The sequence below is a fragment of the Protopterus annectens genome, chromosome 17.part0 (assembly GCF_019279795.1).
Source record: "Protopterus annectens isolate FY-2018-M chromosome 17.part0, PAN1.0, whole genome shotgun sequence".
In the NCBI taxonomy this organism is placed as follows: domain Eukaryota; kingdom Metazoa; phylum Chordata; order Ceratodontiformes; family Protopteridae; genus Protopterus; species Protopterus annectens.
Window position 1 is genome coordinate 130,255,378 of NC_056751.1, and position 25,157 is coordinate 130,280,534.

Consider the following 25,157-nt stretch of genomic DNA (forward strand, 5'->3'; position numbering starts at 1 on the left):
GTCCACCAGAAGATTATATTTTAGTAAGTGGAAGAGATTTTCCATGTGGGCTTCTAAGCAGAACATCGATCCTTATCAATCCCCTTTGAAGTCAGTTTTAGAATTCTTGACTCTGATTTTTAATAAAGGAGCTGCAGCTGCTACAGTTCGTGTCCAGTTGGCTGCTATATCTAATTTTCATCTCTGAGTGGAAGGGCTGACTATAATGTCCCACAAGTTGTCCAAGGCCTTTCCCAAAAGAAACTTTCACGAGGCCTCCAGTGAAAACTCCTTATTCTCCTTGGAATCTACTCTTTATGCTGTTTCGTATAATTCTTCCCCCATTTGAACTAGCATCATCTTGTGATCTCAAATTTTTATCATGGAAAACCATATTTCTGTTGGCTATTACTTCTGCCCGCAGTGTGTCAGAACTTCAGGCCTTATCTATCAGCCTTTCTTATTTGATTTATCATGCTGATAGAGTATCTCTTGGGACAAACCCCTCCTTTTTGCCCAAAGTTTGTTCGGAATCTAATATCAACCAAATCATTGAGTTGCCAGTCTTCTTCCCTGACCATTCCAACAAACTAGAGTATATGCTGCACAAACTTGACGTTCACAGATAGTTCAGATATTATATGGACAAAAGATGTTAGAAAATCAGACCAACTCTGTGTCTTTCTTTGAAGCCAGAAAAGGTAGACCAGTGGCTAAAACAATGCTTTCTAAATGGCTATCTAATTGCATCACTTTTGTTTATTCAGCTGCTAATATGTCCTTACTACACAAGATTAAAGCTCATTCTATCAGAGCAGTTTCTACGTCTTCTGCATTTCAAGCCAAATTGCCCCTTGATAACATTTGTGCTGCAGCCACTTGGTCTAAGCCTCATACCTTAATCACTCATTACAAAGTTGATAAGGTCTCCTGGGACAGGGCTTCCTTTGGGTCTATGGTCCTGAAGAATGTACTCCCATGAGCCATCCGAGATTGAGGGTGCTAGGGACACTACCCATCAGTGAAGAATAAACGGTGTGATTGAACAACTTCACATTAAGAAGTTATGTACTCACCATAGCATTCCATGTGAGTTGTTCCAGCCTGCCTTCATTCGTAAGTCCCTCCCTCCATCCCCCACCTGGCTGATAGTTGACCTAGAGGCTGGTCTCATCCTGGTTTTCAATCTTTCTTCCTCTCTTGGGAGAGTAGATGTTCTTCATCTCACATTGCTGCAGTCCTTACATATGGGTAGTCCGCTGTCCTCGGTCGGCCCGAATACCAAAGTATTAGGCTGACGTCGGTCATGGGCGCTCAGATCTGACATCAGAGCGTCAGGGTATAAAAGCGCATGACCGACGTCATATCCTCAGTCTTTTTTGCCGCATGGTCCGATGCAGAAGCAGTGTTTGCAAGTGCCGTTCGGCGTTCTGAAATTTTCGTATTCTGAGTTTCAGACCGAAACCAAGTTGGGCTAAGTACCCCGTTGGGGAATATTTTTGTTTTTTCTTGCCTCAGTTAATTCCGGATGTCAGAAAAAGTGAATAATTGTATTTCTTGTGGGAAACAGATACCGCATAGGGATTACCACTCTCTTTGTATTCCTTGTTTGGGACCTGAGCACGACGTAGTCGGGTGTCGCTTTGTGCTAGGTTTAATAAGTGCACCATTAAGCGTAGGTTAGATTGCGCTAGGCTTGTCTTGATGGCGGTTTAATTATAATATGCCGTCGGATCCTCCGGCGCCCTTCTGTGAAGCGCAAAGACAAATCTTTAAAGTCCAGGCAGGATGAGTCGTCCATTCCGGACGCTGGTTCTTTAGAAACTACGGTGGAATCTGTGGATCCAGCCGAGGTTTCAGTTGAGTCTCAGGGGGAGGCTTTGATTTTGCAAGATGTGGCCTCTCAGGAGTCAGGTCAGGCTGAGGGGGCCTCTCAGGTTGCTGTTCTCCCTTCCTTGCCTAAGGTGGTTAGGCCTTCTCCTTCTGTCTCTAAGGCTCCTTCCAAAGGCAGGCCTGGTTTGCCTTCCACGGGTGTCAGTCCTAGTTCTGCAGGTTCTGTGCCTAAAAAACACATGCTTAAAATGGCAGAAGATTTAATTTCCTTAATCAGAGGTTCTATGCCCCCTCCTGATAAGAGGCCTAGGGTGGAGCCAGAGGTGGAAAGTTTGGAGCAGGCTTCAGATTACTCAGAGTCTTGCTGAAGACATTCAGGATTTTCCTCCTTATTCTGATTCAGGCCTTGAGGATTCCACTCCTTCTGCTTCTCCTCCAGAGGATTTTTCTTTTCACACACCCTACATGCTATGACGGAACATTTTAAATGGGAAGGTGAGGATTTCTCAGATTCGCGGAAGAGGCTTAGGGAATTTTAGTTTTTACCACAACATAGGCCCTTGGCTATACCTCCTGTTTTGGATGTTGTTCAAGGCGTTTTCTCCGCGGCTTCCCTTAATCCAGACTCTCTGCCTCCTCGCCAGTTAAGCCAGACAGGTATTACAGAGTACCTGAGGCTCATAAATATCTGTATAAGAGTCCAAGGGCTGACCCAGAAACTATTAGCCAGGGACCTAAGGGTGTCAGGGCTTCTGTTGTAAAGAATCCAGTTCCTATAGATAAAGATGCTAGAGCTTTGGATAGATGGGGTAAGAAAGTGTATACCTCTTCCACTTTAGCAATGAGGGCTTTGAATTGCCAGTTTCATATGTTGAAGTATCAGAATTTTCTCCTTACTCAACTAAAATCTAAAGTGGATGCTTTGGCAGAGGGCATAGAGTGTAAAGAAATACAGGATTTGGTACATGCCTCTGAACAGGTGGGTAAGCATTCTTTGCAGTGTGGTTTCGATGCTTTACAGGCTTCTTCCAGGGTGGCTGCCACTGGTTCAGTTATTCGCAGGCACGCCTGGCTTAAGGATCAGAATTTGTCAGAGCATGTTAAAACTAGAATTTTGGATGCTCCTTTACAGTCTGAAGTTTTGTTTGGTTCTCCTGTGGAGTCTGTCTTGAAGAAAATGGAAGACAAGGCTAAGTCTATGCAGACTGTTAAAGATTTTTTGCAGGTGCAGCCTCCTAAGTTTAGCAGGAATTGGCCTACTAAGGGATGGGCTTATCCTTCTGATTCACAGCCTAGGGGTAGATCTAGACGTGGTAGGGGCAGAGCTCAGAGTTCTTTCAGGCCTAGAACATGGAGTTCACCTGCACAATCTACAGGTGAGGGCAGGGGCCAGTCCTTTCGTAAACAGGCCCAATGACCTGCATCTTCAGCTGCCAGATTCTTCCTGTCTGGCAGCTCCTTTGGGAGGAAAGTTGGCACTCTTCAAGCAAAACTGGCTTTTAATCACCCAGGACAAATGGGTGTTGGACATTATAGACCGAGGCTACAAGTTTTATTTCCATACATTGCCTCCTTTCAAAGGCATGCCAGACGTTCCTCCTCAGCAAAGGGTAGAGGCTCGCAAGCAGATTTCTTTACTACTTCAAATGGGGGCTATACAGCAGGTCCCTCTGTCAGAAGTGGGCCTAGGATTTTATTCTCGCCTGTTTCTAGTACCAAAGAAAGGAACACTTGGAGACCAATTTTGGATTTATCTATCCTCAACACATACCTGGACATTCCAAAATTTAAAATGTTGACGTTGCAACAACTTCTACCTCTGTTGGGCAAAGATCACTGGATGGTAACTCTGGATCTCAAAGAGGCTTATCTTCATGTTCCTATCAGGCCCAGTTGCAGGAGATACCTGCGTTTTGGCTGGGACTTTACATTATCAGTTCTCTGCATTGCCCTTTGGCTTATCTACTGCCCAGGGTGTTCACAAAGGTTCTGGCTCCAGTGATAGCCTTCTTACGGTTAAGAGGAATACAAATTTATCCTTATTTGGACGATTGCCTGATTCTTGCTCAAGATAAGTACGAACTTCTTCATCATCTACAGTATGTGATGGCAGTGTTAAGGTGCCTAGGGTATTCTGTGAACGAAACAAAGTCCAGTCTAGTACCCTCTCAGGAAATGTGCTTTCTGGGTGTGAGACTGAATACAGCTTCCCAGATGGCCTTTTTGACCCCGGACAAGCAAAAGAACCTTACACGTTACTTCCATCAATTGTCTCTACGGTCTAGGCTGACTGCAAGGACAGTCCTTCAAGCCTTGGGGTTCATGGCATCTTGTATTCTGGTGCTTCCCAATGCCAAACTGCATATGAGGAAGCTACAATGGTATCTCAAAAATGTATGGACACAACACTGCCAAGATCTGGACACTGTCATTCAAATAATACCTTGCATTCAAAAGGAATTTTTGTGGTGGGCTCAGGAATGTCACCTAAACAAGGGACTCTCTGTGACCCGACCAGAGGCGAGTCAGATTTTAATGACAGATGCCTCTGACAAGGCTTGGGGAGCACACCTCAATGGAAAATGGGTTCAAGACACGTGGCCTGCCAGACTTCAACATTTACATATCAATTTGAAGGAGATGTTAGCAGTCCAATTGGCATTGATGGCTTTCAAGGATTTACTTCACCCAGGGCAAGTGTTGATTCTAACAGACAACACAACTGTCATGTGGTACATCAACAAGCAAGGGGGAACCCATTCGTACCCTCTTTGTAGGCAAGCAATGATTTTGTGGGAGACTGCTCTCAGTTTACACCTCAATCTTCAGGCAAGGTTTCTACCAGGAGCACAGAACTCCTTAGCAGATGTTTTGAGCAGACAGATAGTGGATCCCCACGAGTGGAAATTGGATCCTCATGTATTTCGAAAATTGACAGTGATATGGGGAACTCCAGACATAGATCTGTTAAACTTCTCCACTAAATTTCCAGTTGCCAAAGTTTTGCACAAAAATGTTTCATCCCACAGCTTGGAAAGTGGATGCTCTATCATTCAGTTGGAGCAATCTTCACGTCTATGCCTTTCCGCCTCTGCCTCTCCTCCCCAAGGTACTCTTGAAGGTCAGACAAGACAAGCCCTCCATGATTCTAATAGCTCCAGATTGGCCTCGACAGCACTGGTACCCTTTGCTGAGGAGTTTAGTACGGGAGCCTCCATGGCCTTTGCCTTCGATGCCGCACCTTTTGTCTCAGGAGGGCAATCATTTCCTCAATGTCAGGATTCAGTCCCTGCATCTAACAGCCTGGCATATTCGGTTCTAGAACCTGGAGGGTCGCAGCTTCCACAACAAGATTTGAATGTTATTTTGGAGGCCAGAAGGCCTAGTACAAGGAAAGTTTATGCTGATAAATGGAGGAGATTTTTAATTTGTAGCAAAACAAAGAGCTTTGATGTTTCCAGGCCTGATTTAAGTGTTTCTCTTCAATATCTTACAGAATTATTAGACAAGGGTTTGTCTTTCTCCTCTATAAAAGTTCATGCTGCAGCCATTTCTGCTCACTATGACTGTGACCCTCCATTATTCTCTCATCCTTTGTTTAAGCAATTTCTTAGAGGGGCAAAGAACATAAGACCCCCGTAGAGCTCCTACTCCTGCCTGGGATCTCAATTTTGTGTTGGAAAAACTTACTTTACCTCCTTTTGAACCTGCAGCTACTGCTGAGTTAAAGTTTTGTCTTGGAAGACTGCTTTTTGTTGGCCATTACGTCTGCTAGAAGGGTTTCTGAATTACAGGCTCTTATGGCAGTTGAACCCTTCCTAATTTTTCATAAGGATAGGGCATCTCTGCGTACTAATCCTACTTTTATGCCTAAAGTGGTTTCAAATGTGGCCTTGAACCAATCAATTCATTTGCCTACTTTTATGCAGATCCCCAAAATAATTTTGCACACTTTGGATATTCACAGGCAGTTGCGTTATTATTTGAGCAGGACTAAAGGGTTCAGACAGTCTCAGCAGTTGTTTGTTTCTTTTGCTTTAGGTTCTCAGGGGAAACCTGTTTCAAAACAAACTATTTCTAAGTGGATTGGTTTTTGTATTGCTTTTTGTTATTCTCATCATGGTAAGGAGATTCCGGCTGGAATCAGACCTCACTCCACTAGGGCTACTGCCACTTCTACAGCTTTTTTAAGGGGAGTAGCTACTAAAGATATTTTGGAAGCAGCTACTTGGAGTTCAGTGCATACTTTTTCTAAACATTACCACCTTTCTCTTTATTCCAAATCTAGGGCTGGATTTGCCACTGCAATCTTACAGGGCATTTTGGCAGCTCCCAATGCTTTGAGTTTGCCAGCCTCCCTTTACCTCTGCTTTGGGATTCTACCCATATGTAAGGACTGCAGCAATGTGAGATGAAGAACATAGTACAGTTTTGTACCTACCATAAATGTAGATGTTCAAGATCCACATTGCTGCAGTCAATTACCTCCCTCCTTCCCCTCTGTAGTTTGGAATGGTTGTATGGTTTGGGTGGTAGCTGTTATTTGTACATGCCTTTTGGGAAGTATTCTATTTTTGGCTGTGGCCTTTCCTTTTAGGGCCTTCTGACATCTGGGGCAAGAAAAGAATGAGGATATGACGTCGGTCATGTGCTTTTATACCCTGATGCTCTGATGTCAGATCTGAGCGCCCATGACCGACGTCAGCCTAATACTTTCGTATTCGGGCCGACCGAGGACAGCGGACTACCCATATGTAAGGACTGCAGCAATGTGGATCTTCGAACATCTTCATTTATGGTAGGTACAAAACTGTACTTTCTCTTACAGGGATATGGTACACACAGCAAACAACATCTGAAGTAATTCCAGCAGTGGATCATGGCATAAGGGGCTAGGTCTCGAGCTACTGGTTGGTAAACCTTGAGCTTTGCTAACTGCTGTGTTGGAGCTGATGGATTGGCTCCAAACCCATCAGTGAAGAATGAAGGCGAGATGGAAGAACTCACATGGAACGATGAGTACATAACTGTATAGAACATAAGAAATAAGAAGTTAATACGAAACTGGAGTTTACCCTGCTTATTATATTATTACGTATTCAGAAGACAGAAGGTTGTGATTATTATAAGCTAATGTCTGTAATATCTACAAAGAGTATTATTCCTTAAGAATGTGGTCAATGAGAAAACCCCAAAACTTCTGGTAGTAGGAACATTTTTTTTACTATTTGTTGATATTTTATGGGAGGTGATGTATTTGATTGCCATGTTTCTGTATCCCTCCCATGCTAATTTGGATCTATCAGTTTTGAGTGATACAAAGTTACGTTAACATGAAAAGAGTGGTAAGAATGTGGAATTTCTGCTTGGGTATTCTGTCTGTGGTAATGTGAAGGATTGTAAACTTCCATGAAGTAGTAGTTTTCCCATATACCATCTTTTCTAGCCTGACTCTTAATGAGCCCCATAGATTTTGAGCAAATTTGCAATACCGAAGTATGTGAAGTAGGTCTGCTTGCGTCTTCGGACAGAAAAGACAGGGGAAGAGTTTGAGTTAAATTTGATCAGTCTAATTGGCGTGAAATAAGGGGCGTTATTGATAATTATGAATGTAATCATTTCTAAAAGGAGATAATTTAACTGTATTTTCTATAGTATGTAAAACTTGTTCCATGGTAATTTCGTTTATTCCATTCCAATATTTGTTTATTCCATTCCAATATTTAGAGAATAGGGTACAGGCTTGATATTTTATTGTAATTAATTTGTACACAGTAAAAAGCATTTTCTTTTTATACAATAGCCATCTCAGAATTCATTAAGTATTAACATCTGTTTGCAGATCTTTGGGTATGTTTTTGAAAGTTGCAATGAGTTCCATGATTTGTGTAATGAGGATGATGTATTTTTTGATTAAGTTAGTTTTCCCTGATTTTATCGGTGATTTCATTTTTAAGTTTGTAGAAGTCCCAAATGATTAAGTTTTTAATTAATGGATATTGGGCTAGATTTAGCATCTTGGTCCCTGTTAAGTTAGGATTTAATTTAATTGGTTGTAATAGCTTTAGAATATGTGAAAGGCTTAGAAATTCAACAAGTTCTTGGAACATGATAAATTTACGATTAAGTAAGTTATGTACTTCAAATTTTTTTAAGTTTGAAATGTCCATGAAGGGGAGGGCTTTGGGGTTGTGTGTATTCTTTAATGTGCTTGTGCCATAATTTTACCCACAGTGGGAACCAATCATTCATCGCTCACTGGGTTGTATTCAGCAGTCGCCAACTGTCTTTGTGGAGCTCTGCTCAAGGTCCTCATAGGTAGAGTGTGTGGAAGGCAGTCTTTACCTTTGTAAGCTGGCTGGTCGTAGGGGGTAGGACACTTACAGCTTAGGCTGATGGAGTAATGATCCATTAGAACATATGCTGTAATGGTAAGTTTACTTATGACTGTCTTCTTCATTGCACCATCACATTGACCACTACTTTTGTTTTCTAGGCTCATTTTTCCCATTTTTGTGTACCAGTGAGCTGGGAAACTTTGAAAATATAGCAAGATATGTTTTTCTGTTTGCCATATTTGTATATTGTTTGTAGTGACAGCTAAGAAAACTACATCACGTTTTACCTTTTCTTTTAGATAATCTCTGTTTTGCCATTCTTGAACAAAAACCAAAGAGCACAGCAACCATGCATTATTTCTGCACAGATGAAGAGCTTGTCTATGAAAAGTATGTATATGTTCATATTGTATGATTCATGATTGTGTTTAAGTAGGCTTTAGTGTTTTAAATGGAAAAGGTAATACATATTTAGAGCAGGTTTAGTTTGCCCTGTCCTGTGTTGCATGGATTTAAAATGTACTCATCTGGTTCTATAAAAGACCTCGTCTTTGTATCTTGTAAAGGTTTACTTAAAGTATTACCAGCAAACCAAAAAGGCAGGAGAAACAGAGACTGTCTCTAGAAAAACTCATACTCCACCAAAAGGACCTTTAGGCCCCGACTCCAGAAAGGTCTGTATCACAGAACAAGTGAGCATCTGTTAAAACCCCAGGATTTATTCACCTTAATATTCAGTTTAACAGCACATTTAAGCACAAAAAGTTCAGATGTGGTGTGCTTTTCTTCCCAAACCAACTTAAAGCAGGACTTCATCAGAAAGAATCAAATCACTTTTGAACACATTGAGCACTAAAACTTTGCTTATGTCATAATTGGTTAATCAAACTTCTTTCGGCTGCTCCCGCTAGGGTCGCCACAGCAGATCAACTGTTTCCATTTCCTCCTGTCCTCTGCATCTTGCTCTGTCACACCAACCACCTGCATATCCTCTCACCACATCCATAAACCTTATCTTAGGCCTTCCTCTTTTCCTGTTACCTGGCAGCTTCATCCTTAGCATCTTTTTCCCCAATAATTTTCTGCATCCCTCCTCAGCACATGTCCAAACCAACGTAATCTTGCCTCTCTGGCTTTGTCTCCAAACCTTCTAACCTGGGCTGACCCTCTAATATACTTATTCCTAATCCTGTCCATCCTCGTCACACCCAGTGCAAATCTTAACATCTTCAACTCTGCCACGTCAAGCTCTGACTCCTGCCTTTTTGTCAATGCCACTATCTCCAACCCGTATAACATAGCTGGTCTCACTACCCTCTTGTAGACCTTCCCTTTCACTCTTACTGGTACTCGTCTGTCAAAAATTACTCCTGACACTCTTCTCCACCCACTCCATCCTGCCTGTACTGTCTTCTTCACCTCTCTTCCACACTCACCATTACTCTGAACTGTTGATCCCAAGTACTTAAACTCATTCTCCTTCGCCACCTCTACTCCCTGCATCCTCACCATTCCTCTCCTTCCTCTCATTCACACACGTATATTCTGTCTTAGTCCTGCTGAACTTCATTCCTCTTCTCTCTAGAGCATATCTCTACCTCTCCAGGGTCTCCTCCACCTGATGTTCATCGTGTTACACTGCTGCAGTCATTAAACTTGGGTTATCCTGCCGTCAGGCGGTTCCCCAGTCGGCCTGAGTTCCAAAGTCTTGGTCCGGTGTCGGTTGCTGTCGCCTCCTCCCTGACGTCAGTGCGACAGGAGTATATAAGATGCAGCCGACGCAGTTTTCTTCAGTTTTTCTTGCTGTGCGGTGCCCGAAGCAAAAGCAGTTCGCAAGTGCCGGTCGGCCGTCTCCTGAGATTTTCATTGCGAACCCAGAACCGAAGTCTTCTACAAAGCTAAGTACCCCGTTGGGGGAACTTTTTCTTGCCTCAGACTGATGTCAGTAAAAGTTAATAAATGTATTCCTTGTGGGAAGCAAATACCTCATAAGGATTTCCATTCCTATTGTATCCCATGCCTAGGCCCAGATCACGACGTCACTGGTTGTCGGTTTTGTGCTAGGTTTAACGAGCGCACTTTTAAACATCTGTTTGATTGATTTTGCCCGACATTATTTTGGTAGAAAATTCAATTATACCATGCCGTCAGAACTTCAGACCGGAATACACAAGAAGCGCAAAGACAAGTATAGGCATCAGAGGCCCAAAACTGACGGCGAAGTGTCTTCTAGGCCAGTTGCCGGTTCTCCGGTTTTCAGCGAGGCGCCTTCGCAGCCCTTGACGACCGCTTCTGTAGAACCACAAGCTGCCTCTGACTCCCACGTGGGGATGGCTGGGCCTTTGGACGCACAAGTTATTCAGCCTACCGAGACTAACCTTTCAGAAGGATCCGGAGTAGCTGAGCAACCCACATTCTGAGGGTGTCTTCAGACCTACTCAGTTAAGCATTAAACCCTCAGCTAAGTCTAAGCCTCCTTTGAAATCAAAGAAACAAATACAGCATTCTCCAGGACAGGCCTCTATGCCTAAGAAACAAATGCTCAAAATGGCCCAAGACCTACTCTCTCTGATCAGGGGTCCCATCCCCCTCCTGATAAAAGGGCCTAGACAGGATGCAGACTATGACTCATCCGACCAGGTGTCCATCTCTTCTGATTCATCCTCAGACCTAGGATACTCTTTACCCCCTTATGAGGATACTGATGCAGAGGAATCCATTACATCAGCCTCACCGCCTGAGGACTACTCCTTTGGGGAAACCCTACATACCATGAGGGAGCATTTCCACTGGGAAGGCCAGGATTACTCGGAATCCAAGAAAAGGCTCAGGGACTTACTTTTATTACCTCAACACAGACCCCTTGCTATTCTGCCAGTGTTAGATATTGTGGATGATGTGTATACTGAATCCAGCTTAAATCCTGATTCCTTACCTTAATGCCCCTGTTAAACCTGACAAGATACTACAGAGTCCCTGACTCACATAAATTTTTGTATAAAAGCCCTGTAGCTGACCCCAAAACTTTTTCTCAGGGACCCAAAGGAGTTAAGGCCTCATCAGCCAAAAATCCAGTTCTCTCTGATAGAGATTCCAGAGCATTAGACAGATGGGGAAAGAAAGTATGTACGTCTGCAACTTTAGCAATGAGAGCCTTAAATTGCCAGTTTCACATGCTAAAATATCAGCAATTTTTACTGTCTCAGTTAAAACAAAAAATGCTTTCAGAATCGGATCCTCCTAATTTTAAAGAAATGCAGGATTTATTGTATGCAGCTGAACAAGTGGGAAAGCATACTTTGCAGTGTGGTTTTGATCCTCTAGAGGCCTCCTGCAGAGCAGCAGTTACAGGCTCTCTCATTAGAAGACATGCTTGGTTAAAAGAACATACGTTACCAGATCATGTTAAAGCAAAATTATTGGATGCACTTTTGCAGCAGGATGTGTTGTTTGGAGTTGAGGCAGAAGAGGTATTAAAGAAAATGGAGGATAAGGCAAAATCTATGCAAACGGTGAAGGATTTCTTACAGGTTCAGCCTCCTTGATTTAGCAGAAACTGGCCAACTAAGAATTGGTCCTTTCCAATTACAGACAGACCTCAAAGGGGAAGATACAGACATCCAAGAGGTAGAGGTCAAACACAAGGTCCTTACAGGCCTCGACAGTGGGTTGCATCAGGCCAGAAAGACGGGGAAGACAGGCCCCAACCATATAAAAAGCAGCCCCAATGACTTCCCACTACAGCTGCCAAACAAGTCCCTCTTGGCAGCCCCCTTGGGAGGAAAACTGGCACTCTTCTACCACAATTGGCAAATGATCACCAAAGACAAATGGGTTCTCAACATTGTATTTCAAGGTTACAGGTTCCACTTTCACACTCTGCCAAGGTTAAAAGAAATGCCAAATCTGCCACCAAATCAATGAGCTGAGGCTGAAAAACAAATTACAGCACTCATGGATCTGAGAGCTATTCAAAAGGTACCATCACAGGAGCAAGGACAAGGATTTTACTCAAGACTCTTTCTGGTACCCAGAAAGGACAAAGCCTGGAGGCCCATTCTGGATCTTTCATCTCTAAACACTTACCTGGATGTTCCGAAATTCAAAATGTTGACACTACAGCAGCTTCTTCCCATGCTGGGCAAGAAAGCTTATCTCGTGACTTTGGACCTCAAGGAGGCCTACCTGCATGTCCCTATCAGACAAAACTGCAGGAGATACCTCAGATTCATAGCTGGTTCAATGCACTACCAATTCTCTGCACTGCCCTTTGGCTTATCTACTGCGCCCAGGGTCTTCACAAAGTGCCTGGCACCAGTAACTGCATTTTGCAGACAGAAAGGAATTCAAATTTATCCGTACCTGGACGACTGCCTGATTCAAGCAGAGAGCAAGGACATTCTTCTAAAGCATCTGGCGTTTGTAAAAAAGTTAAGTTGCCTGGGGTACACAGTAAACGAAAAGAAATCAAAACTAGTGCCCTCACAAGAGATTATATTCCTGGGTGCCAGCTTGAACACAACGGCCAGATAGCTTATCTCACGCCAGACAAGCAAAGACAACTGACTCAGTACTTTCAATTGATGGCAGCAAAGACCCAACTCCCTGCAAGAAAAATTCTGCAGGCCTTGGGTTACCTGGCATCCTGCATACTACTAATTCCATATGCCAGACTGCATATGAGGAAACTACAATGGTACCTAAACAATGTATGGTCTCAACACTGTCAAAGTTTGGAAACAGTTATACCACTAATCCCTTGCCTTCAACAGGAGTTTCAATGGTGGGCTCAAGCTAGTTACCTCAACAAGGGACAGCCTTTTACACAACCTACAGCCAGGCAAACACTGACAACAGATGCATCGGAATACGCCTGGGGAGCACACATGGCAGGCAAATGTATTCAGGGCACGTGGCCCGCAGAACAAAGGCATCTTCACATTAATCAAAAAGAGATGCTAGCTGTACAAAATGTCCTTATAGCTTTCAAGGACCTGCTGTATCCAGGCCAACTACTGCTAAAGACAAACAATACCACAGTTATGTAGTACATAAACAAGCAAGGGGGCACTTACTCCTACCCCCTATGCAGACAAGCCATGACCTTGTGGATCACAGCTATAAACCTTCAAGTTCATCTGCAAGCACAATTCCTGCCAGGAGAGAAAAACACACTGGCAGACGACTTGAGCAGAAACATCATGGATCCCCATGAATGGGAATTGAATCCACAAATATTCAGAATGATAACGCAGAAATGGTGGAGCCCGGACATAGATCTGTTTGCATCCCCAATAAACTGCCAGCTACAAAAATTCTGCACAAGGAGTTAACATCCACAAGCATGGAAAGTGGATGCCCTCTCATTCAGCTGGGAGAACCTACAAGTATACGCTTTCCCACCACTACCTCTCCTGCCAAAGGTACTCATAAAAGCCAGGCAAGAAGAGCCAAAGATGATCCTGATTGCACCAGACTGGCCACACCAGCACTGGTACCCAATCCTAAGGAGCTTAGCACAAGAACCACCCTGGATTTTGCCTCAAATCCCACATCTGCTGACTTAGCACAACAGTTAAATACTACACAGCCAGCTAAAGACCTTAAACCAAGCTGCATGGAAGATTCCTTAGCCAAGCAAGCAATGCCTCTCTCCAAAGCTGTTCTGGATGTCATTCTGGAGGCCAGAAGGCCTAGTACCAGGAAAGCCTACTCGGATAAATGGAAGAGATTCTGTGCCTGGAACCAAGCTCACAGCCTTGACCCTCTTGTCCCAAACATTCCTCAGATACTACAATACTTAACTGAGATGCTGGACAAAGGCGCCTTCTTCTCATCCATCAAGATCCACGCCTCTGCCTCTCTGCTCATTACAACACGGATCCACCAATTTTCTCTAATCCTCTGTTAAAACAGTACCTCAGTGGGGCTAAAAACATAAGACCGCCCCGTAGAGCACCTACTCCAACTTGGGACCTCAGCTTTGTTTTGGAAAAACTAACTTTACCTCCTTTTGAGCCAGCTAACACAGCAGAATTAAAATATCTCTTGGAAAACTGCTCTGCTCCTGGCAATAACATCAGCACGAAGAGTTTCAGAATTACAGGCACTAATGGCAGTGGAACCTTTCCTCATTTTCCACCAGGACAGGGTGTCTTTAAGAACTAACCCTACGTTTATGCCAAAGGTATCCAGTGTGGCTCTGAACCAAACTATTCATCTGCCAACTTTTTATCCTAAACCACAAAATAAAGGGGAGAGACTACTGCACTCTTTGGACATTCACAGGCAGTTATGCTTCTACTTGGACAAAACCAAAACTTTCAGAAAATCTGAGCAATTATTGGTAGCATATGCTGCAGGAACACAGGGAAAGGCAGTTTCAAAACAGACTATTTCAAAATGGATATGACATTGTATACATTTTTGCTACACATGCCATGGAAAACCTGTACCTAGTAGCATTAGATCTCACTCCACCAGGGCTACAGCCGCTTCAGCTGCCTACCTCAGGGGGGGAGTACCTACCAAGGATATTTTGGAAGCAGCAACTTGGAGTTATGTACATACCTTCACCAAGCATTACCATCTGCCTCTGTACTCTAAATCCAGAGCTGGCTTCGCCACTGCAGTGCTGCAGGGCCTTATAGCCACCCCTAATGCCTTATAGAACCAGCCACCCTACCTCAGCTTTGGGATTCTACCCAAGTGTAATGACTGCAGCAGTGTAACACGAACATAGTACAGTTTTGTACCTACCATAAATGTAGAAGTTCGAGTGTATACACTGCTGCAGTCCAGGTTACCCTCCCTCCTTCCCCTCTTACTGGCTGGTACGCACCTATGTCTTCTACCCTTTACTACCTAAGGGGAGTATTTGCTGGTAGCTGTAAATTTTTTTTTGCTTTTCTTATGCATGTTTTATTAGCAATTGAAATTGCCTACCTATTTAGAGGCACCTGACATCTGGGGCAAGAAAAACTGAAGAAAATGGTGTTGGCTGCATCTTTGTATACCCCTGTCGCACTGACGTCATGGAGGAGGCGACAGCAACAGACGCCGGACCAAGACTTTGGAACTCAGGCCGACTGGGGAACCGCCTGACGGCAGGATAACCCAAGTGTAATGACTGCAGCAGTGTATACACTCGAACATCTACATTTATGGTAGGTACAAAACTGTACTTTCCCTATTCTCACTACAGATCACAATGTCATCTGCAAACATCATAGTCCACGGGGACTCCTGTCTGATCTCTTCTGTCAACCTGTCCATCACCATTGCAAATAAGAAAGGGCTCAGAGCTGATCCTTGATGTAATCCCACCTCCACCTTAAATGCATCCGTCACTCCCACCACAGACCTAATCACTGTCGCACTACCCTCGTACATATCTTGTACCACTCTTACATACTTCTCTGACACTCCCGACTTCCTCATACAATACCACAACTCCTCTCTAGGCACCCTGTCATATGCTTTCTCTAAATCCACAAAGACACAATGCAACTCCTCCTGACCTTCTTTGTACTTCTCCATCAACACTGTCAGAGCAAACATTGCATCTGTAGTTCTCTTTCCTGGCATGAAACCATACTGTTGATCACTAATCATCACCTCCCTTCTTAACCTAGCTTCCACTACTCTTTCCCATAACTTCATGCTGTGACTGATTAGTTTAATCCCTCTGTAGTTACTACAGCTCTGCACATCACCCTTATTCTTAAAAATTGGTACCAAAACACTTTCTCCATTCCTCAGGCATCCTCTCCCTTTACAAGATTTCATTAAACAATCTAGTTAAAAACTCTACTGCCATTTCACCTAAACACCTCCATGCTTCCACAGGTATGTCATCTGGACCAACAGCCTTTCCGTTCTTCATCCTCTTCATAGCTATCCTTACTTCCTCCTTGCTAATCCACTGCACTTCATGACTCACTATCCGCACATAATCCAACCTTCTCTCCCTCCTCATTCTCTTCATTCATCAACCCCTCAAAGTACTCTTTCCATCTGCTCAACACACTCTCCTTGCTTGTGAGTACGTTTCCCTCATTATCCTTTATCACCCAAAACACAATAGCTAAAAATACAAATGTTTAAAGATGTACCATCAAAAATTCATCAAGATCAACTGTCTTTCGGCTTTTCACAGTTAGGGGTTGCCACAGCGGAACTCCGGTCCACTAATGATTGGCAGTTGGTTTTTATGGTGTCGAGTTGCCAGCCCGACACCCAACCTTCAACGAAGACTCAAGGTAAACTAATATAAGAGTAAAAAATATGATTGCAGTATATTGTAAAACCTTTAAAAAATACATTTTTATTTACAAAAAAAACAAACATTGCTTGTGAAACAGTTGATGTTAAGTTGTCCATCTCGCCTTCATTCTTGCTGGATGGGTTCGGAGCCGACCTCGGCTCCGACTCGGCCACTCTAAAAGCTCGAGAGTTGGTTCCACCGGCTCGAGGCTCCCCTTATATCCCACATAGCTAGGCGGTATTACCTCAGATCTCGTTTGCCGCTACAGCTATCGAGGTGTGTTGCTTCAACCGGCTTCAGGTTAGTGTTCTGAACAGTTTAAAAAACTTTAGGAAATCCCTTTTAAATTAGTTTTTGACCAATATCCCCTTAATTTTAAAGGATTTTATCCCTTTTTCCCTTGTTTTTCTCTCTCCTACCACAAGAACTTCGGTTCTTTCCTTAGGCCTTCGGGCCCTCTCATCCCTCCTAGAGTGTGTGTGTGTTTTTTAGTAGGGACTTTAAAGACTATTTTAACTTACTAGTTTAAATTAGTTTTATTTTACTTCAGAGTGTAATCGGTGTGTTTGTGCTTGGGTGTGATTGCACTTGTTATTGGAAATGTCCAAGGATTCGAAGGTCTCAGGCTTCAAGAAGTGTGACTCGTGCTGTCAGAAAATGTCTCTGACAGACGGTCACACTTCTTGTGTGTACTGCCTGGGACCTTTACACCTGCAGGACTCTAGTGCTGTATGCCATGGCTTCAGCCCTAGAGTCCTGCAGGAAAGAAAGAATAAGCTCATTTTACGGGGCTTACTAAAGCCTGAGGGTCCCCCGACTGTTTCTTCGGGCAAACCTTTTAAGGCTTCTAGGTCTTCGACTCCAGCTACTGAGTCGACACCTAAGACATCGAAGTCTACTTCAACATCGGCTCCGGCTGGAGCCGATGAGACTCTAACTTCTACTTCTGTGATTCCCTCGGCTCCGGCTGGAGCAGAGGTATTGGAAATATCTGAGTCTGCTCCGATCAGACTATCGGAACCGACATCTATGAAGAGGTCCAGGTCACCATCCCTTGGCTCCGTTCATTCGGCTCCAGCATCTCCCTTGCTGTCTGAACGGAGCCATAGATCTCACTCTTCTAGGTCATCGAGACTTTCTGACCATGACCTTCAGAGGGTAGTGAGTCGACTTCTTAAGTCCGAGGCACTGGCCCAAATGCTTCAGAGCCCGACTCATCAGTCGATGCTTAATCCTATCTCTCAAAATGTTCCTCCTCCGACTCCTTTGAGCTCGGGCAGGCGTTCGGACCGAGACTGTGGTAGCGTCGGAGCCGATACAATTGTCTTTGGCGCCGTCGTCGGCTCCGATTTCTTCCTTGGAAGAATCTCGGTGCCTGACTTCCCTCGTCGGCTCCGAGGGGGTGAGTGGCATCGGGCCCTTGTCCGACCCGCTCTCCCTCTCGCGCTGGTGAGTTCGGCTCCGACATCGACCTCGGAGCCATCGCTGTCGGTGCCGAGGAGGTTTTCAGCTTTTGGGCGGGGACCTCTGGCTCTGCCTGACAGGGGTGCCTTCGAGGTCATGCGGAGTGTGTTGGAACCCGGTTCAACTCCACAGTCTGCTCCATCCGTCCCTCCCTCTTCGGTGCCTCAGGTTATGTCTACTCACTCCCTCATCCCGGACCGCAGAGAGCCAGCTCCTCAAGAATCCCCTGTGGGGATCTCATCCTCTTCCAAGGCCTCTCCTGAATTGGCAGGGGAGCGCCCTAGGAAGAGAAAGTGCAAGAGGAAGCACATAGACTCACCTGAGTCTGTCACCTCTGACACGGATTTAGAGGATTCTGAGGGTTCCCCCCGTTCCCCTTCTGACGATGTCTCCTTTGCAGACATTCTAGAGATCCTGAAACAATGGGGAAATTGGCCAGCCCTTAACCCTTCGGAGGATGAATCTGTGTATCTTGAGGCGTTTGGCTCTCGCCCTTCCACCTCCTGGGTGTCCCCTTGACCCCTTATGCAGGTGGTAGCTAAAAAGGCTTGGATGGCTCCTGACTCTGTGGACCCTACCCCCAGGAGACCTTCAAAGTTTATTACAGCACCAGCAGATAAGCAATTTTTGACTAAGGGAGTTTCTGTGGATGCTATGGTGGTAGCTGCCGCCACTAAGAAGGAGCTAGCTGATCCTTCGGTGCCTGTTTATCCCCCTAACAAGGAATCTAGGTCTATGGACAGGTACGGGCAGTGGATGTTTTCGTCAGCGACCTTTGCTATGCGTTCGCTGAACTACCTCTGTTATTTCACTCGTCTTCAGAGAGACTTGATCAAGGAAGCGAGTGAGATGTTAAAGGATCCTACAGCTGCGGGTTTTCAGGACAAGATGAACGCTCAGCTGGCTACCCTGAATTCTATAGCTAACTCCTCCATGCGCCTTCTTTCATATGCGGCTGATGGAGCGAGCAGAGCCGCAGTGACAGGTGTGGCCCTACGCCGGCATGCCTGGATGCGGGTATGCAATTTTGCGGACCCCTTTAAAACATCTTTCACTAATTCCCCGTTTGATGGATCGTCCCTCTTTGGTCCTCAAGTGAAAGAAACCTTGACAAGGTGCGAGACAGATGGCAAAACGCTTTCTGCCGTCGGAGTCCGTTTTTCTACTCCTCCTAGGCCTTACCCCAAAGGCCAGAAAAGTGGAAAAATGTGGTTCCAAACAATCTCAAGGGACTTTGCCTGGCACAGAGTCGGTTCCCTCTAGAGGCAGAGGGGAACAATAATGGTAGGCGATAAGCCCTAGAGGCAGGGGTCCGCAGAACCAGGGCAATCGAGAAACCTTTTCCGATAAGCCCTTCCAGCATCCCTGAGGTGTTGCCCGACTGTCCACCTTCGGAGGCAGTCGGGGGAAGATTGTCACTGTACCCAGAAGCCTGGCGATCCCTAACTCAAGACAAGTGGGTACAGTCCATCATTTCCGAAGGCTATTCCGTTCTTTCGCATTCCAAATCAATCAAAAAAATCCCTTCCAGATGTTCCACCCGCTCAAAGGGATCAAGCAGCGTTGGAAATATCCAAGTTGCTTGCAAAAAGAGCCATTCAGCCAGTGCCAGCAGACCAGCAAGGATCCGGAATCTACTCCAGGTTCTTTTTGTTTCCAAAGAAAACAGGGGACTGGAGACCCATTTTGGATCTCAGTATCTTGAACAAGTCTGTCAAGAAAACAAGATTTCGGATGGTCACGTTACAATCCATCCTACCCCTATTGGGAAAGGAAAACTGGATGTGCTCTATAGACCTCCAGGATGCGTACTATCATATAAAAATGAACAGACGCTCCAGGAGATTCCTCTGCTTCAGGCTGGGAACCAGTCACTTTCAATTCAGAGCCCTGCCCTTTGGACTCGCCACTGCCCCCCGGGTGTTTACCAAATGCATGGCAGTGGTAGCTTCTCACCTGAGACGTCAAGGATTCCAGGTGTTTCCATACTTAGACGACTGGCTCCTTACAGCTCCTACCAAGCATCTTCTTTTACTTGCCAGAGACTACACCTTTCGCAGTTTTCAAAAGTTAGGTATCTCAATAAATTGCGAAAAGTCTGTTTTGTCACCTTGTCGTGCTATTACCTTCATAGGCGCAAACCTAGACACAGTCAACATGTCTGCGAGACTCACAGACCAAAGGATAGCAGACATACACAAACTGGTCTCCCTTCTTTTTCACAGCAACAGAGTCAGTCAGATTAGTTCTAAAAGTACTGGGGATTATGGCGGCTGCTATCCCTCTACTTCTATTAGCCAGATTTCACATGAGAATCCTTCAATGGATGCTCTTCACACAATGGTCGTACCAACAACTTCCGATGTCCCACACCATTGTGATAGCATAAATGCAAGAATCATCTTCTTTGGTGGATTTCTTCCCCCCAGCCCTTCCTAGGAAGACCCTTTGTCCCTCCCCCTCCGGTTGCTACTCTGACAACGGACGCCTCCCTGATCGGGTGTGGGGGGCATTATCAGGGCAGAACAGTCCAGGGCATATGGCAACCAGACGAACGCCACTTTCATATAAATGTTCTAGATATGAGAGCAGTGCTTTTAGCGTTGCAAGCCCTTCAAGACTCTCTTCCCTTGGGAACGATAGCAATTCAGATGGACAACATGTCTGTAGTGTGGTATATCAACAAACAAGGATGAACCAGCTCCTACCCCCTATATCGAGAAGCACTCAGACTGTGGCAATGGGCGATTTCTTCTCAGCGGTTTCTGATAGCAACGCACATCCCCGGAAAGTCCAATCTTATCGCTGACAAATTGAGCAGAGCTATTCTCATGCCTCACAAGTGGTCTCTGAAAAATTCTATCTTGGAGAAAATTTTTCTCAAGTGGGGTCAGCCTTGCTGCGACCTTTTTGCTACTCCCCAAAACAGCAAGTGCAAAGATTATTTCACCCTCTTTCCTTTACCAGGCCAGCCCAGCAGAGACGCTCTAGTCCAAGTTTGGCCCCGGGGACTTCTGTATGCATTCCCTCCCTTCCCACTAATCTCTCAAGTGATACAGAAAGCTATCGCTCAGAAGGCCTCATTGATCCTCATTGCTCCTTACTGGCCTCGACAGGTTTGGTTCCCCTTTCTACATCAATTTCTGTTGGAGCAACCCTGGCATCTGGACCTAGTTCCAGATCTTTTGATCCATCAGTCGGGTCAGTTACATCGCTCCCTCCCCTCTCTGAACCTCACTGCTTGGTTCCTCCAATTCCAACCTTAGCCAGGCTTCCTCAAATATCTCACTCTGTTCGAGATATTTTGATAGCTTCCCATAAATCTTCCACTCGTAAGATTTATCTTAGTAAGTGGAAACGTTTCGCCTATTGGGCTCAAGGAAGGGACATAGATCCTTTCACTGCTCCCATTCAAATAGTCCTTGATTTCCTAGCCGAACTTTTCCATGCAGGTTCGTCTCCATCTACTCTTAAGGTTCAATTGGCAGCTATATCTAACTTTCATGTGGGCATCTCAGATTCTGCCATCATGTCTCACAAGCTTTGCAAAGCTTTCTTGAAGGGAGTGTTTCTTCTTAAGCCTCCTATAAGAAATCCTCCTCCTTCTTGGGACCTTAATTTAGTTCTCGCATCTTTGATTCTTCCCCCTTTTGAACCTGCAGCTTCCTGTTCAATGAAATTGCTATCCTGGAAGACCCTCTTTCTGATAGCCATTACTTCGGCTAGAAGGGTCTCAGAGCTTCATGCACTCAGCTGTCGACCACCATATCTGTTGTTTCATAAGGATAGGGTATCCTTACGGACCAATCCATCCTTTTTACCTAAAGTAGCCTCTGCGGCAAATCTAAATCAAAACATTGACCTCCCTGTGTTTTTTCCTAACTATTCTAACAGGTCTGAACAGAAATTGCATTGGCTAGATGTTCATCGACAATTAAGGTATTATTTGGATAGGACCAAACAGATCAGGGAAACTGACCAATTGTTTGTCTCTTATGCAGAAGGCAGAAAGGGCCTTCCAGTTTCGAAGGTATCACTCTCCAGATGGCTAACATCCTTGATTTCCTTTGTGTATGAGATTAGACACCAAAAGTTGCCTAACAGACCTAAGGCTCATTCGACTAGAGCTTTGGCTACTTCTATAGCTTTCCAAGACAGGCTGCCTATTGATACCATTTGTGCAGCAGCTACATGGGCTACTCCTCACACTTTCATTTCTCATTATAAGTTGGATTTAGCTTCTAGACATAGAGCTAACTTTGGTTCCACTGTACTCAAGAGTCTGTTCCGATAGGCCACCCGGGACAAGGTGCTAGGGACGCGGTCCCATCCAGCAAGAATGAAGGCGAGATGGACAACTTAACATATAGAAGTTATGTTCTTACCATAACGTTCCATGTTAGTTGTCTTCTTCTCGCCTTCTTTTCTTCCCCCTCCTTCCCCCTAGCCTGGACAGACCTAGAGGAGTTTGGTTGTGACCTCTCTTTCTACCACCTCTATTGTATATATGTATATGCTTTACTATGCATATATTCCTTCATCAGGTTTCAGGTCACCTTCTTCCTTTTTATAGAGGTGGGTTTTCCCATTTCCAGTAGTTCTGGATTTATTATTGGCTGGACCTAGCTTACAAACGAGATCTGAGGTAATACCGCCTAGCATTGTGGGATATAAGGGGAGCCTCGAGCCGGTGGAACCAGCTCTCGAGCTTTGAGTGGCCGAGTCGGAGCCGAGGTCTGCTCCGAACCCATCCAGCAAGAAAGAAGGCGAGAAGAAGACAACTAACATGGAACGTTATGGTAAGAACATAACTTCTATATCAGCTCCTGTGTGCAGTCCCAGATAGTCTAAAAGAAGCACACTGCAAATGTTCATCGTGTTACCCTGCTGCAGTCATCACACTAGGGTTATCCTGCCATCAGGCGGTCCCACAGTCTGCCCGAATTCCAAAGTCTTGGTCCAGCGTCTGTTGCTGTCGCTTCTTCCCTGACGTCAGAGTGCCAGGGGCGTATCAGAGTCATCCGACGCCATTTTCTTCAGTCTTCCTTGCCGTGCGGTGCCCGAAGCAGAAGCAATTCGCAAGTGCCGGTCGGCAGACACCTGAGATTTTCGAATCGAGTTTCAGTCCGAAGTCTTCAAAGCTAAGTACCCCGTTGGGGAACCTTTTCTTGCCTCAGTCCGATGTCAGAAAAAGTTAACAATTGCATTTCTTGTGGGAAGCAAATACCTCATAAGGACTTGCATTCTTTTTGTATACCTTGCCTAGGCCCAGACCAATACGTCACTGGTTGTCGCTTTTGCGCTAGGTTCAGTAAGCGAACTATAAAGTGACGCTTTGATTTCGCACAACACTATTTTGGTAGAAAATTATATTACACTATGCCGTCGGATCAACCAACTACCGGCGTGCATAAAAAATGCAAAGATAAAGACAGGCAGCCTAGATCCAAGCCAGACTCCAAGGCCTCGGCTGGGCCGGTCGCTGTTTCTCCGGTTTTCAGTGAGGCACCTACGCAGCCCCTGGCTACCGCTGAATTGGATCCCCAGACCGCTTCGGATCCCCCAGCCGAGAGTTCTAGGCTGACGCAGCCAATTTCTTTAGGCCCTACCGACGACATTGCAGTAGGGGAAGCCGCTGCTGTAGAAACACCTTCGGTTTCTGAAGGTGTCTTCAGACCGACTACTCTCGCCATAAAATCTTATGCTAAGCTTAAGACTCCTCTAAAACCAAAAAAGCCTACACTTCAGTCTCCAGGTCAAGGCCCTATGCCTTAGAAACAGATGCTTAAAATGGCTGAAGATTTGATTTATTTGATCTGGGGTTCCCAACCCCCCCCCCCCCCCTGACAAAAGGCCTAGACAAGAGGAGGATTATGCCTCCTCTGATAAAAAGTGTCCGTTTCCTCAGGCTCCTCTGAGGAACAGGATTACTCCTTTCCCCCTAATTAAGATTCTGATGCTGAAGACTCCATTCCCTCAGCTTCTCCCCCAGAAGATTATTCCTTTGGGGAAACCTTGCATACCATGAGGGAACATTTCCACTGGGAAGGCCAGGACTACTCCATCTCAAAGAAAAGGCTCCGAGAGTTTCTCTTACTCCCTCAGCACAGACCACTTGCTATCCTCCCAGTTTAGGACATTGTGGATGATGTTTTCTTAGAATCTAGTCTAAACCCAGATTCTCTGCCTCCTGCTCCAGCCAAACCAGATGGATACTATAGAGTGCCTGACTCACACAAATTCCTTTACAAAAGCTCTGTTGCTGATCAGAGACCATCTCCCAGGGTCCCAAAGGGGCTAAGGCTTCTATGGCTAAAAATCCTGTACCCTCAGAAAGGGACTCCAGAGCACTAGATATAGGTGGGGGAAGAAGGTTTACACCTCAGCTACTCTAGCTACGAGAGCACAAAATTGTCAATTTCACATGCTTTAATACCAGCAATTCCTAATGTCTTAAATAAAACAAAAGATGGGCATGCACCCTCAACAGTCTGAATTCAAGGAAATGCAAGATCTGTTGCATGCAGCTGAACTGGTGGGCAAACATACTTTAGAAAGTGGTTTTGATGCCTTGGAAGCTTCTTCTAGAGCAGCTGCTACTGGGTCTGTTATACATAGGCATGCTTGGTTAAAGGAACAATCTCTGCCTGATCATGTTAAAGCAAAGTTACTGGATGCATCCTTACAGCAGGATGTCTTATTTGGGGTTAAAGCAGAGGACGTTTTAAAGAAAATGGAGAATAAGGCAAAATCTATGCAGACGGTCAAAGATTTCTTACAGGTACAGCCAGCCCCCACGCTTCAGCAGAAATTGGCCAACAAAAAATTGGTCCTTTCCAGCTTCTGACAGAACACAGAGGGGCAAATACAGGCATCCATGGGGCAGAGGACGAGCACAAACCCCTTACAAACTGCGCCAATACATGGATACAGATTCCATTTCCACACCTTGCCAAGGATAAAAGGAATGCCAAACCTGCCACAAAATCAATGGGCAGAGGCAAAAAACAAATTACAGCTCTCATGGACATGAGCCATTCAACTGGTACCTACACAGGAGCAAGGCCAAGGATTTTACTCAAGGCTCTTTCTAGTCCCCAGAAAGGACAATGCTTGGAGACCCATTCTGGACCTTTCAATTTTAAACACCTTCTTGCAAGTACCCAAATTCAAGATGCTAAGACTACAGCAGCTTCTTCCCATGTTGGGCAAGAAAGCTGGGCTAGTAACGTTGGTCCTCAAGGAGGCATACCTGCATGTCCCTATCAGACAAAATT

At 45.0% G+C, this 25,157-nt stretch overlaps 1 protein-coding gene across 6 annotated transcripts in view; it reads left to right on the forward strand.

The window, feature by feature from the left end:
* CDC14B (cell division cycle 14B) overlaps positions 1-25,157 on the forward strand; it is a 2,772,169-nt gene that overhangs the window by 467,871 nt on the left and 2,279,141 nt on the right. For all 6 annotated transcript variants that reach the window (XM_044059784.1, XM_044059788.1, XM_044059789.1 and 3 more), the window contains one exon: positions 8,450-8,540. In XM_044059784.1, coding sequence (XP_043915719.1) covers positions 8,450-8,540 — 91 coding nt within the window. The remainder of the gene's footprint in view (positions 1-8,449; positions 8,541-25,157) is intronic.